The sequence below is a fragment of the Schistosoma haematobium genome, chromosome 2 (assembly GCF_000699445.3).
Source record: "Schistosoma haematobium chromosome 2, whole genome shotgun sequence".
Taxonomy (NCBI): Eukaryota; Metazoa; Platyhelminthes; class Trematoda; order Strigeidida; family Schistosomatidae; genus Schistosoma; species Schistosoma haematobium.
This window is the reverse complement of record NC_067197.1, coordinates 41969465-41985298: the sequence shown is the minus strand read 5'-3', so window position 1 is coordinate 41985298 and position 15834 is coordinate 41969465. Positions and strand designations below refer to the sequence as shown.

At 34.5% G+C, this 15834-nt stretch overlaps 1 protein-coding gene across 3 annotated transcripts in view; it reads right to left on the bottom strand.

The window, feature by feature from the left end:
- Nucleotides 1-480: 480 nt before the first annotated feature.
- Nucleotides 481-15834, bottom strand: part of MCM3AP_1 (Germinal-center associated nuclear protein) — a 36264-nt gene continuing 20910 nt past the window's right edge. For 2 of the 3 annotated variants that reach the window (XM_051215253.1, XM_051215251.1), the window contains 6 exons: nt 14886-15353; nt 12237-12365; nt 10272-10634; nt 6790-7557; nt 2673-3297; nt 481-1190 (listed from right to left, as the gene is read on the bottom strand). In XM_051215253.1, the coding sequence (XP_051068447.1) occupies nt 946-1190; nt 2673-3297; nt 6790-7557; nt 10272-10634; nt 12237-12365; nt 14886-15353 (2598 nt within the window). In that variant the 3' untranslated portion in view covers nt 481-945. Of the gene's footprint in view, nt 1191-2672; nt 3298-6789; nt 7558-10271; nt 10635-12236; nt 12366-12691; nt 15354-15834 lie in introns of those variants that run through there. The other variant, XM_051215252.1, reaches the window with a different exon arrangement.

Below are 15834 nucleotides of genomic sequence, written 5' to 3'. Positions count from 1 at the left end.
TTGTTTCATTGAAGTATATTCAGTATCTTTAGATTTTCATTAAACTTAAAATTAACTCCCCTCCCTTACTTTATGTCTTACTAATTTTCTCAGTCACCGTGATAATAATGCGATGTGTAAACTTGAACCAATACATATTTGTGCTAGGTCTTATGATGACGTTAACCGATATTCACCTTATTACTTATTAATTGTCATCTCATCAGATTTGTGTGAGGGCTGTGATACTGCCCGGGTGCCCAAACCGAAACAAGTGGTTTTCTTGGGGGACCATACCCCGAGCCTTTGAATTAAAGGTCTAACCCACAAGACAGTGGATCATCGTGAGATGATGCAGTCACATGGTAGCCAGTCACCAACGATTAGTTAATACGCCATTTATTCTTTCAGGATACTAGAGCCCATGTGAACCATTGGTTTGGAATCAGGGTTTCCCAACTCCCCTAGGTGTATTCACCGTGTCCACCGGCCTGGTTAAAGCGGCGGACATTCGCTTCTCGTCTTCTCAATTTCGTAAACAACAGTAATGCGGCGAGAAGACAGTGATTAGGACTTCCCTGGTAGAGGCTGTGTACGCATGGCCGTTTGTGAGCACTTCGAGAGCGAGGGAGGGCCCTCCCCACTCTCGGTCGTACCAGGGCATTTGGGGGCCTACTTATTTGGTAAGGATAAACGTTCGAATGGTGAGAAGAAGCAAAGGAAAAGCGAGGATGGGGGGAAAGAATTTATAAGAACTCTGTAATATGAGTATCGAACAATGAAGAATTCTCAAATACATTAAGGATGTAAAAGTTATTCATGTGTACAGGCTATTCTCATACATTAAAAAATGATATAAAATAAGACGAATGTACAACAATAATAATAATAATAAAAACAACAACTATTGAGAATTACATTATCTATTATTGAAGTGAAGAAAATCAAAATATATAAAGATTTTCTTCAGTTAGGGGAATTGTTTTTTAATTGATATTCCATAGTTTCTTTAATGGCATCATTCATAGAATTTTCAATTTTACGAATTTTTGAAGATAATTGATACATTTTCATTGATAATGATTCTTTGTGTTCAATGGATGTAAATGAATTTTGTTTACGTACAGATTGTAAACAAGTTTCTATTTGATTTCTACGTAAATTATCTAATGATAAATTAATTGCATTTGAACGTGTCATACATGGTTCATCTAAAATAAACAACAACAACAAAATATTATCATACTTAAAAGAGAAACAAGTCAGTCAATATACAGAACTATTCCTCTTAGTTTGTGGTCTTGAGTGGTGTGAGGGCGGTTATCACTTTCCGGTTGCTCACACTGTGGAAGGGCGCGGTCTAGAGGCACTTGAAAAGAAAATTGGATTAGTAGTGGTCTTAGTGACCCGAGAGCGTGACCGCAGTGCCCAAAGGACAACTGCTTGAGGTCGGTCACACACGACCTTTATGTGGGTAATCTTTTTGTTAGCTCCGCACTTGTTGAGACCTTACCGCCGGAAACGAATATCCGTGGGATAAGGCGAGGTGTGCATTTTTAGGGTCGACCTTTTCTAACTCCATCCCTCCTTGTGGGAAGGCAGCATCGCTGTCATGCTGGTTGTCTGAAGGAAACATCTTACTGCTGCCGCATCTCTGTACAGTCAGTAGTATGACTTCACCTTCAGACCTTAGGTTTGTTGCTTTTAGTCTTACCGCTCTTCAACCGACCTGTCTGGCATGGTAGGAATTTGAGGAACGGTTGTTCCAGCCAGTATAGCTCGGTTGGTTCATCACGATTGGCAAGCCCGACCATCACGTCAAGGTAGCAACAACGGTCGAATCCTCTTAGTTAATCTCTATAATTACAACAAGGAAACTTAGAATTATTTGATCACTTCTATTGGTGGTTGGGTATACGTAACGGGCCATGTGTCACAGCCATAAAGTAGGACGGAACAAACTGCTGCGCAGTAAACCCGTCATTTGGTTGGTAGATGGATATTTCGCCTACGCTATGAATGACGCAAGTTGGCAAAAGCTAGTTAAGCCTTCTGTATCCGTGCTGAGATTTCGTCACACACCAGACCACAAGGGCTGATGAGATTTTCAAGATAAGTGAAGCAGTCGACACGTTCTACTACTTTACTTTCTACCATTAGTTCAGGTGTCGATTCAACCTAATTCTGAAGCAACATTTTGCATTTCGAGGGAGAGAATCGCATCCCGAAAATGCTTGCATTGTTGCTTACAGTAGTCAGAAGACTCTCAGTCAGTCAATCAGCTAAAACATAGGACCAGGCACATATATGCATCGATCCAAGTTACCACACCTCACTCATTAGCACAGCAAGATGAACACTGAATTAACAGAAGTAGTGACTTCGATACTAGTAATATATAAAAGAAAGATTGTATATAAGAATATAGTACAGGAAGAAGGAATTAGTTTGTAGAAGGTAAAGTATAAAGTAATTTTAATCTCATAATTTCATGAAAGACAATGAGTATGAGCAATTCTGAACCATGTCACTCAGAATTTCCAACCATTGGTTACGATAGTCATGTGGACCTCAACCAAGTAGTCTGTATCTATCATCTATCAGAAGAGTCTGCATGTTTTTATTTATTAATAAAAGATTATATATATATATATATATATATATATATATATATATATACATATTACACTTACCTAATTTTTTGAAGTGTTCAATTAACTGATTTACAATATTGTTTGATTTCATTTGATCAATTAACTTTGTTATAATACATGACATTTCAGTTAATTTATTAAATTCTTCACTATTATTATGATTATGATTACATAATTCATTATTCATAGTTAATAATAATTTTGATAAATTATTTAAACAATGATAAATTAAAACAAAAAATACATTTAAATTAGGCGCTAAATAAATTGGCGGTAAATATAATTTATTATTCTTCATTGATGATGATGAATAAATAATAGAATTGAATAATTGATTTTTTAATTGTATGAAATAATCTTTTTCAATGTTATGAAATAATGTCAATATCCAATTTTTAATTGATGAATTTAATTTTAATTGTTTGGATATAATTAACCAATTTTCAAGATAAATATTCCATTTAGTTGTTATGGTAACGTCATTAGTTTCTTGATTCATTATTTTATTCTCTTCATATAAATCAATGAATAATAAATGAACAATATTTTCTGGTAGAATAAGTATATTCTGTAATAGATTCGTAAGAGTTTCATGAATAGGATTCAATTGATTCAATAAATAAGAGATTGTAGAATGATATTCATTAATTAAAGATTTTAATGACTGAAAATTAAAACAAAAAAAAGAAAGTCAAAAAGTAAACAATTAAAATATATAGAAGAAGAAATATAATAAATCATTATGAAGTTATGGAGAATTATCAGAAGGGGTTTGTGGAGATTTTAGAAATTTCACAGTTTGAAATCATGAGTCAATTGAAGTTAGACCACCATGGAAAACCTGGAAGCACTGGACGGTCGTTTCGTCCTAGTGTGCGACTCCTCAGCAGTGCGCATCCACGATTCCGCACCCCGCGAGATTCGAACTCAGGACTTATCAGTCTCGCGCCAAGCGCCTAACCAACTACACCACTGAGCCAGCATCCAATGGTGTTAATGTCTAACTTCAATGGAGAATTGTTAATTTTTGATTTGAGATCATCGAATTGATCGCATGCTAATTACTGGCTAAATAATGGTTTATAGGTTAGGGCAATCAAATGCTTTGGTAGGGAGAGACAAGTCTTCATCTCGAAATGCTTTCACATGGCCACGTGCATAAAATCACTGAAATGGAACTCCTACTCACTGCCTTATCGCTGCATTATTGTTGTTTACGGAAGTCACAGGACAAAAAGTGAATATCCGGCGATTTAACCGGGTCAGTGGGCACGGAGAGTTCATCTAGGGGAGTTGGAAAACTTTCATTCCAAATCAATGGTGCACATGAGCTCCAGTATCCCGAACCAATCGTTAGCCACCGAATACCATGGGACTGCATCTCCTGTCGTCGCTCCACTTCATTATGGATCAGAACCTCAGATTGAAGGCTGCAGTTGTGGTCCCGTAAGATAACCACCTGCTACGGTTTAGGCACCCGGGCAGTATCTCAGCCCTCAGACAAATCAAATGATTTATGTGGCGCATATCTATTCGATGCCTCCTTATACCAATGTTTATGTGTTTAAATAAATAATATATCAATAGACTAGAGGTTAGAACTGAGCGCGCGAAGCCAAGGGTCCTGGGTTCGGATCATGTGTGCGAGACCATGAATATCTACTAGGACGAAATGGCTGTCCAGTACTTTCAGGTTTTCAATGGTGGTCTAATATCGATTGATTTATAATCTAAATCAATTATATTTATTGGTTGTGGCATTTTTATTTATAAGATATTAGTAGAATAGTGTTCTACAATAAGTTGTTGATTGATCAATTAGTTGATTTAGATTAGAGTGATTAATCAATATACACTAAGTAGTGTAAGATAATCTGTTAATCTAATGATGGTGTTAAATGAACCTTCTTATTTTATGTCTCAATGGGTAAATTCTGTTTAAATAAACTTTTATCACTATATAAATGTTCATTCTTCTCATTCGTGTCAATATCAACAACATAACTGGAGATGGAATGGTGAAGCCCTAACAAGTTTAATATTGATTTTTCAAAGGGATGCTTCAAACTGGTTGAAAATAAACTGTTTTATTGAAGTATTTGGTATTCTAAAACAATTCATCATGAATTATATGAATATTCGTCAATATTAGAACGAATAGTTTCACAAAAAATTAAGCGCCGAGTATACAGAAGTCATTTCAACGATTGAAATTTAAATAATTCCAACGTTTCATCTAACAAAGGTGTCTCGACTTCTTCAGGGCAATAATCGATTATGATCTCAAGACATTACACCATAATGTACGTGAAAATCGTGTCCATTAAAAGAAAACTATAGGGAAATTTGAAAATGAATCAAGAACAACATGAAACTTATTTTCTTAGATTAATTCAGGGAAATATACATGAAGGTGAGTCGAAAGTTCTGATATTCCCGTGGACAGTTTTGGTTCCGTTTTGACGAGTAATTTTGATAACTATGCACACTTTTGGCATTTCCTTCAATATCTTTGTTAATATTTGGACAGTATCTGTAAGCATCAGCTATCGACGTAGTAGTACGTCAAAAATATCTGTCACCATACTGTGAATAATTTGGAAATAATGGGAGTGGAGTCAAACTGTAAGAATAGGCAGTTGATATGACTGGAATGTTGTCGTAATAATATTTCTTTTAAAAAAAGAATAATTTCAATAAGACTAATTCCTTGTAGACAACAAATTACGCCAATTAGTCATTAAAACTCCATATTTTTTAAACTCTTGATTGCTGACATCTTCAAGAAGTTAGAAACGAATTTTCCGAAGCATCCAGGAAGATGACTAAAAAGCAATCAATCACAATAATCTTTCCACTCTTTGAGCATCCCCAAGTCTTGAACACTTTCGCATTACAGACGTATTTATTCTCTGTCCACTAGCACAATTTAACATAACCGTGAAACGTAACATTATCAAGCGGTTTGGAGATTGTTTTTTCTTAAAGACTGATATTCATTGCCCAACAATTTATTATTTAAAGAAACTTAAATAAACCATACGATTATTTATCTAGCAAGATATGAGGGCTGTTTCAATTGGAAGTGGACATAATAGTCAGACAGTTCAATATATGACCTAGTATGAGCGCCTATCAGTTAGAAACAACTATTTTTTTAATACGAGATCTTATCTTTCCATGATGTTCAAATGGGTGACTATCCGGAAGAGCACACACTCTACGAAGGATACATAAACTAACATATTTTAAAGGGTTATTTTATCACAATCTGACCACAAATTTTTGCCTACTACATGTGACATTTTTTATAGTGATATTTCGAGAATATTATTTCCGTTTTTAACATTGTAAGGTATTTACCAACTCCGGCCAAAATTCTTTGGCTTCATTCTTTGAAGGGAGTACCTGCTTGGACATTACTATTTTAAACAACTATGTTGATTGGGACAGTAAGAGTCATAATAACAATTTATGACTGTTTCAATTAAATACATTACTATTATTCGAAACATTTCTTCGGCGCATCACAAAATCTCACATAGAATCAACAAAGTTACTGGTTGAACGTTTGAGGGCAGAAACTAATGCCTTTGATGAATTAGTCAACGATCTAAGTATCGTATGTAGCATAAAATTTATCAACTTTGTCCACGGTCTGCAAATCGAAATGTGCAAGAACTTTGTCAAAGGAACACTTATACTTTGGTTTTCCGGAAAACCCCGAAAAATTTCTTTATAATCTATCAATAGTGAAGTTAAGTCAGAAGCTTTGCCGCTTGGATTTAAATTTCATATCCCAAAAATACATGCCGACAGAATCGACACAGAAACTCAATTTGAGAATTTATTTGATCAAATTAAAGAAAGGCACCCAGTTAGTGAAGAGAAGAAAGGCTGGTTTAAATCTCAGCTAGTTGATATCGCAACCCAATATCTCATTTCAACCATACCGCAGTCCAAAGACCATCTGACAGTATTACGAAATATTCACTGAAATGATGATATAATGATATTACGATCAGATTTCTGCACCAATCCTTGTTCTTGCTCTATTTAAGATAATAAAGGGAACTATTATGTGTATGAAATTTTTTAGTTTGTTTAGCTAAATGCATGGTATATGTAATAATTACATCACATGTAATCTACTTACTGGATCAACAAGCCCGTGCAACTTCCAACTTTTAGACAAATTACCCAATGGACGTAATAATGCTATATCAATATATTCATTTATTAAACTATACAGCTTTGTATACAAGATGGTAATTTCACTATACAATAGAGATGATGATGATGATAACAAGGAATATTTTGCATTAGCATTATGTCCATTTTGAAATGTGTAATGATCATTATGATTGAAATGATTAATTTTTTTCATAAAACATTCTTCTATCCAATTAAGACCATGCTGTAAATTCACTGACCAAAATGGACTAGGTTGAAATTTTTTTTGTCCAAATGTAATAGGATTACATAAACGTACAAAATAGATATCATCGTCATAATTATTCTGTACATCTTCAAATGATGATGATAAACAAGGAATTTCTTGTAATGAATAAGTTACAACTAAAATCAATAAACGATTAATTATATCTTTATCATAGTTATTCATTATATCAGTTGAATACATGGACATTAATTGTTCTTTAGTGATTGAATGATCAAAGTAACCAATGATGATAATACCTGATAATTTATTGAATATTATTGATGAATTTGACCATTCATTTAATAGAATTATAGGTGAATGTTTTAATTTTTCAGTAATCCAATAAAAAATATTTGTAAAATGTTGTTGTATAATACTTGAACAATAATTAGTAGGTATCAACATAGATTTATATAATCCTAATGGATATTTATAGAATATTGGGGATAGTTTCAAAGGAGACCAAGTAAGTTCATTATCTAACTAGAGAAAACAAGTAAATAATAAGAATATAAATGAACAAACAAATGAAAATATCAAATAAAATGTGCTTTTAATATTCATTTAATTATTAGCCAAAAACTTACTTACTTACTTATGCCTGTTACTCCCAATGGAGTATAGGCCGCCAACCAGCATTCTCCAACCCACTCTGTCCTGGGCCTTCTTTTCTAGTTCCATCCAATTCTTGTTCATTTTTCTCATGTCTACTTCCATTTCCCGGCGTAATGTGTTCTTTGGTCTTCCTCTTTTCCTTTGGCCTTGAGGATTCCATGTGAGGGCTTGTCTTGTGACGCAGTTGGGTGCTTTCCTCAATGTGTGTCCTATCCACTTCCAGCGCTTCTTCCTGATTTCTTCCTCCACTGGGATCTGGTTTGTTCTCTCTCACAGTATTAGCCAAAAACATGATGAATATTATGAGTCAGATTTAGACACCTCAGTCAGTCAACTATAACGTAGAATTAGGTACATATATGCATCGGTCGAAGTTTGCCATACCTCACTCATTTGCACAACAAGATGAACACCGGATTCATAATTCAATGGTGGTAATATATAAAAGAAAGATTGTATATGAGGACATAGTACAGGAAGAAAGAATTAGTTGGTAGAAAGAAAGATATAAAGCAATTTTAATCTCATAGTTTAGAGGAAGAAAAAGAGTGTATACACCTACGCCATTGTGATCGATTCTAAGCCATGTCACACAGAGTTTCCAACTATTGGTTAAGATAGTCACGCGGACCTCAACCAAGTAGTTTGCATCTACTAACATGGCTCAGACTAGAAGTTAGTGACTTCAAGTACTGATACCACATTTTAGTTTGGCCGACCCTAACTTTCTTCCAACCATCCCCAATAAGAAGGGGATAAAGAAACAAAGCACAAACTTACAATATTTCATGATCCACCTTAAGAAATACCACTACAGATGTATGATGTCTACTTGAAATACGAAACGAATATACACTTTTAATGTCTGACAATTAAAAATAGTGAACAGAGGAAGAATACATATAAGAACAAAGGATTGATATGAAACTTGTTTCAACGGGTTCATAACAATCATGATCATTAGCATTTGCAAAATATGAAAAACAACTTCAAATCTAATTCATACTTCAATGAAAAATCATACAGCAACTTAGTAAAATATGATAATCATACATTAAATACATCATTTGCAAATCTTCTTTGCGTTGTCCCTTACATACTTCACTATTCCTCTAATTCTGTTGTTGTTTCGATTGTTCTTAGATTTTCTTCCTATTCTCTTCACTTCAGTATCTTCCTGCTTCCAGGCATTCCCACTTCCGACTGATGCTACACACTACTTATATCCGTCAGCATAAGTAGCATACACCACAATAGTGATTACTAATCCTTACTAATATTATACGAAGTATAAAAACATAACACAAAAAATGAACTTTCAAAGTGACATAAGACATGTGAATAATATTGTATTCCTGTTCGATTATGTGATGTGAAATGATGGTACAATAACCAAGTAAAACGGCCTAATGGGTTACAATCAACACATTATATGAAGAGCAAAACAATAAAACATAATGGGTGTTGAATTGTTTCTAGTAGATGTCATAGTTTGGAAATGGAACGACAACCTAAGGATGGATGAAATCCAAGTGGTAATATACTTTTTTACATCAAACAACAAAATTCATGTAAATCACATATCGTAGATGAAATCGAAAATTAAGAATAAGAAAAATAGTGTAAATTAGTGTTCATGTACAAATTCATGGACTGTCATAGCGACTTCTTTAAGATTTCTTCTGACTTTGATGTAGATGATATCGTAATAAAGTATACGCTTTTGTAAACATTTATTTTATACGAAGTAAGACATTGGTGCTACATACATTAAGTCATAAAAGATTTTAAAATAAATGATGTGACATAATTTATTTTGAACTATGAAAAGATTTGTATACTAGAGAATTAAAACATTCGCTATGTAAAGACCGAATTAACTACATCGTCCACTAAATTTTCCATCATGACATATAGTTCGACATATTAGATTTTCATAATTTCAAACCAATTTTATGTACTTTGCATTTTCGATAAATGTAACTTTCAGTTTAGAACTCAAACTCCAAATGCCCTGGTACGGCCGAGGGTGGGGAGAGTTAGCTCTCCCTCTCGGAATGCTCTCACATGGCCACGTGCACACAATCACTGACAGGGAACTCCTACTCACTGCCTTCTCGCAACGGGGGCATTGTTTACGAAATTGAGAATATGAAAAGCGAATGTTTGACGCTCTAACCGGGTTGATGGACGTGAAGTGTCGATCTAGTGGAGTTGTAAAACCCTCATCCCAAATCAATGGTGTAGATGAGATCCAGTATCCTGAAGGAACAAATGCCGGCTACCATGGCACTGCATCTCGTGACGTTGCTCCACTACCTTGTGGATTAGACCTTTAGATTGAAGGTTCGGGGTGTGGTCCCGTAAGAAAACCACCTGCTTCGTTTTGGGTACTTGAGAAGTATCACAGCCCTCACACAAATCGAATGATTTATGTAGCGCATATCTATTTGGTACCCCCTTGTACCAATGTTTATGTGTTTAAATAAATAAATAAATAAATAAATAAATAAAGCAGTATAGATTTTGTAAATACATCTTAGTAATTGACGACAACAACAACAACAAGAAACCCAACTTACTTTTAGCATTTCCAATGAAATTCGTGAATAACTTGAATGTTTCAACAATTTGAAAGTAGATACATTTTCATTAGTATTCATTTGATTATTATTATTATTATTATTATTATTATTATTATTATTATTATTATTATTAATCATTAAGCATAATGGCAAACAATCACTACTAACTGATGTTGGCATTGTATTTAATAAAATTTCTTGTTCCATTAATTCATTACGTTTCCATATCAAATAATGAAAACGATTAAAGCAACATTTTAATAATGAATAATTATATAATGAAGTAGCAATGGATAAAGTTAAAGAAGACATTGCCAATTGATGTAATTGTTCATTGATTAATTGATTGAAATATTCATTCTGTTAGATAATGAAAAATTGAAAATGAAGAATTAGGAATACAAATAAACTAATTCGAGTATATTACAAGAAATCTTTCATTTTAATCTTGTCTGGTATATTATATTCTTTCTATGTACCTTTGCATTACAAAGGTTTAATAAATCCTTCCTTTGGGATACTGACAAACTTAACTAATTCAATATAACTCTCAACGATAGATTCCAAGCCTTACAAGATCCATTCAAAGAGGGATCTACTATAGAAAACAACTAGGAATGGATCATAGAAACACTAACTTCAACGTGTCAGGAGGTTCTGGACCGCAAGAAGCATCATCATAAGGAATGGATTTCTATCGAAACCTAAGGCAGGATTCAAGGAAGGAAGAACAAGAAGGCAGTAATTAACAATAGTAGAAAAAGAACATAGAAAGTCAAGGCACAAGCAAGCGAAGAAGAGAATTAGAGTTGACAAGTAGAAATATGTGAGAGAGATAACAAAGACAGCGGGGAAAGCTGTGAGAGAAGGATATGAAACAACCATATGACACGATGAAGAAACTAGGAGGGAAATAAAGTAAACCAGAGAGACCGGTCAAGGACAAAGAAAGCAAGCCAATCACTGAAATTCAGTAATGTAGGAACAGATTGGTGGAACACTTCGAAGAACTCTTGAATAGACCACATCCATTCAATCCATCGGATATTGAAGCAACACACACATACCACCCTATAGCTGTTACCTCACCAACGATCGAAGAAATCAGCATGGCAATCAAACAAATCAAGTGTGGCAAGGCACCACGACCTGACAATATACCAGCTGAAGCACTCAAGGCAAACATAGAAGTAATTGCAAACATGATCCATGTTCTATTCAGGAAGATTTGGAAGAAAAATGCCACCGACAGACTAGAAAGAATGGCACCTCATCAAGATACCAAAGAGAAGAGATCTGGGCAAATGTGAAGACTACAGAGGCATCATGCTACTATCGATACTAGGAAACGTTTTCAATAGTGTTGCTGAACCGGGCGAAAGATTCAGTAGACGTCCAACTATGCGAACAACAGACCGGAATCCGTAAGTGTCGGTCGAGCACAGACCAAATCGCAACACTACGGATCATCGTTGAACAATCAATTGAATGGAACTCGTCACTAAACATCAACTTCATTGACTGAGGTGTTCGACAGTGTGGATGGAAGAGTCTTACAGAACATTCTTCGACACTATGGTGTACCTAAGAAAACTGTCAACATCATGCAGAGTTCTGACGATGGACTACACTACAAATTCGTGGATGGAGGATAGCTGACAGACGCATCCCAAGTGAGGACCGGTTCCAAGCAACGGTTGATTATTCTCCCATTTCTCTTTCTTCTGGTGGTCTACTGGATTATGAAGACCTCCACATATCTGGCGAATCGTGTGATACAGCGCACAGCTTGCATGCGACTAGACGGTAAATATTGAAATATTGCAAATATTGAAATTGCTAAAATCTCCACAAAACCCCTTCTGATAAAACAATAATGTTAGAAATTTAGTTATCTCACAATTTCTGTGTTTTAAAGGTTAAGGAAAGAGATTTTTTAAAAATATAAATAAATAAACTTACATAATGATATTCTAAATCCAATTCACGATTAACTAAACCACGTAAATCTAAGTTGATTGTTTCATTCGTTACATTTTCCATGATTTCTTTACATATTTGACGAACAGGATCTAATTTATTATTAAAAAGCTAATAAAATAAAATAAAAATGATCAAAATACTGAAATGAATTAGCCTTTTGAAACACAGGATATATCAAAGTAAAACTAAATCTTTAATAGTCACATAAATAGTAATCTATATGAGATGGTGGAGAAGATTTGTAGCTCAGGTGGATGATTTTGATGGAGTTTTGTTCTCTGAGCTGGATGGTTCGGTCGTGTAGTTTTTATCGTTCTTCTGGACGACATCATCAGCACAAACTTCAGACTTCTATCTGAAGTTTGTGCTGATGATGTCGTCCAGAAGAACGATAAAAACTACACGACCGAACCATCCAGCTCAGAGAACAAAAATCCATCAAAAGTAATCTATATTTTAACTTATTTGAAAACATAAACATCGTTACAAGCGGGCACCGAATACATAAGCGCCACACAAGTCACTGGATTTATGTGTGAACTGTGATACTGCATGGGTACCCAGACTGAAGCAGGTGGTTTTCTTAGGAAGCCACACCCAGAGCCTTCGACTTAAAGGTCAAATCCATAAGACAGTGGAGCAACGTCAGGGAATTCAGTCCCATACTAACCGGTGACCAACAATAAGTTCACACGCCATTTGTTCCTTCATGATCCTGGAGCCCATGTACACAATTGGTTTGGGATAGGGGTTTTCCAACTTCCTTAGGTGGATCCCTTATATCCACCAACCCGGCTAGTCAGCCGGACATCCGCTTTTCCTTGTTTCAATTTCGTAAACAACAGGAATGCCACAAGAAGCCAGTGAGGACTTCCCTGGCAGTATATACATATACATCCAGATATTACTTAGAGTAAAACAATTCGGAGACAGTTATCTGGAAACACTTCAATTAACTGGTTGAAAAGTGACTGTGATTTATATTACCAACACAACTGATTTTTATACGATATTCAGGCCAATACTTTAAGCATACTCCATATAAAACGTACATAAACGAATTGGGAACATTTGACAGTATTAGCAAGTTGATATGGTCATTTAACAATGAATCACTAATGAAATTGCTATAGAGGAACGATTATTGAGGTAGCTTTTAGGAACTATTTTACAAATTATTAATATGAATATTTTCATAATATAATTATCATCTAACTGGTTTGTTATGTTTCTACATTCCTCTTGTTTGAAAATCCCATTGGATTCACTAACCATTGTTATACTACATACAATTCTTTAACTGTCGCTGACTAATTTATCACTTTTTCCATTTTTTTATCACTTATGTCCTGATTGTATACAAATTGTGATATCTTATTTGAGGTGCATCGCAGCCTGAAAATTCACTTGTAGAAACATATAAGTACTTGAAATATGACGATGTAAAGTTTGCTTGTGTCATGTTTTATTGTTAAACTGAATATTAGGATAGAATAAGAGGTGTTTTTGATTCGACAGTCCTCTTATGTTATCTCATAATTACCCCCGAACGCCCTGGTACGGCTGAGGGTGGGGAGAGTTAGCTACCTCTCGAAGTGCTCTCACATGGTCATGCATACACAACCACTGCCAGAAAAGTCCTACTCACTGCCTTCTCGCGGCATTACTGTTGCTTAAGAAATTCAGAGGACAGAAAGCGAATCTCCGGCTAATTAACCGAGTTGGTGGATATGGAGGATCTATCTAGTGGAGTTGGAAAACCTTGATTGCAAACCAATGGTGCACATGGACTGGCTCCAGTATCTGGAAGGAACAAATGGCGTGTGAACCAACTATTGGTGACCGACTACCATGGGACTGCATCTCCTGACGTTGCTCCATCGCCCTGTGGATCAGACCTTTAAGTCGAAGGCTCAGGTTGTGGCCCTCTAAGAAAACCACCTGCTTCGGTTTCGGCATCCGAGTAGTAACACAGCTCATACACAAGTCACTTGACTTGTGTAGTGCATATGTATTCGGTGCCCCTTTTTACCAATATTTATGTCTTCAAATAAATACAAATAAATAATGATTGCTTAACACCAGCCGTTGTCGATCGAAGCGCGTAATTAGTCAAAGTTAAGGATGATGGATTGTAGACTAAAAAAGCATATTTGGAGAGCAGATAATTATGATCTGAATTTTGATTGATGAACCATATCTAACAATCTATTAAGAAATATATAAGAAAACTCTAGGATTACAACAGAAACGCACATTGACTAAAATATTTTGTAACAGATTTGTGGAATAGGATGGGACAAGATTAGATATAAAAGGATGTATTGATGAATATGTTCTATAGCAGTAAAATATAGGGAGTTTATAATGATGTGTAACAATTCATCGTAGTGGTAAATGCTGGTACGAATAGACTAGCAATTTAATACGTCACAGTAAATACATTCATTTCGTAGTGGGATAGAAAGTGAAAATCTATAAGGTTTTCAGTTCCAATAAAATAACTGGTACTATGTGAATATATCTTTTGTGAACATTAAATTACTTAAGTCCACTTCTCAATGGTTCTAGAAAAAAAGGAAACAATTGATGATAATCAAAATAAAAGAAAACATGAACAAAACATACATCAATTAGATGATCTTCAATAAAATCTTTAATTAACTTCTCGATTAATTCACTAATTATTATCTCTTCAAGTAGAATAGTTTGAGCAAATTTTGAATAGCATAGAACTTCATCAACACATTCATTATATATAAATTCTAACAATTCATCAAATATTTGTTTTTTGCTAGATGTATTGCTTTCATTTAACCATGAATTGGTTGTTGATGATGATGAAGAATTTGTTATAGGCTGTTGATACATATATGAAGTGATCCAATTATTATTACAAACATTATTGTCAGCAATACGATTACTATAATCAAGTGTATCACTATCATTTTGAGTAGGTTTCCTTTGTGAGCAAATATATTTACCGTTTGTATCAAACGAAGACTGAACAGGAGATGGTATTGCATCTGAAGGATTAACAGGAGAACCATTGAATAAAACAGACAATGGGATACCAATACGCTTATTCTCAACTAGCTAGAAAATTGTATTAAATAGGATAAAAGAATAAATAAATAGGGATCAATTTATTCGTATTTCTTTACTGAATGTATAATCAATGTACTTTTAGTAAAACGTTCTAGACGTTACTCTATACATCCATTTTATAAGTGAATAGCTTTATATACACGTTTGTGTACCAAGTATGAGATTTATGAAAGTTATCTGAATGGTTTATAACGTGATAAAACACCTCAAGTAATCAAATTACACAAATACTTTATGTTAAACATGTAAACTGAACCGTTGAAGTGTATTTATCTGAGTTCATTGAGAATATTCTGCCAATGATTAGACTTTGTGAATAACTTAATCGAGAGGATAGGAAAGAATTATAACTTAGATGGAGTTCCTTTGTTTGAGATTGGTGGTTTAATCATAAATTTTTCGTAGTCCTTCTGGGTAATATCGACAGCATAAATTTAAAATAGAAGTAAGCTATTCAAATTTCTGCATC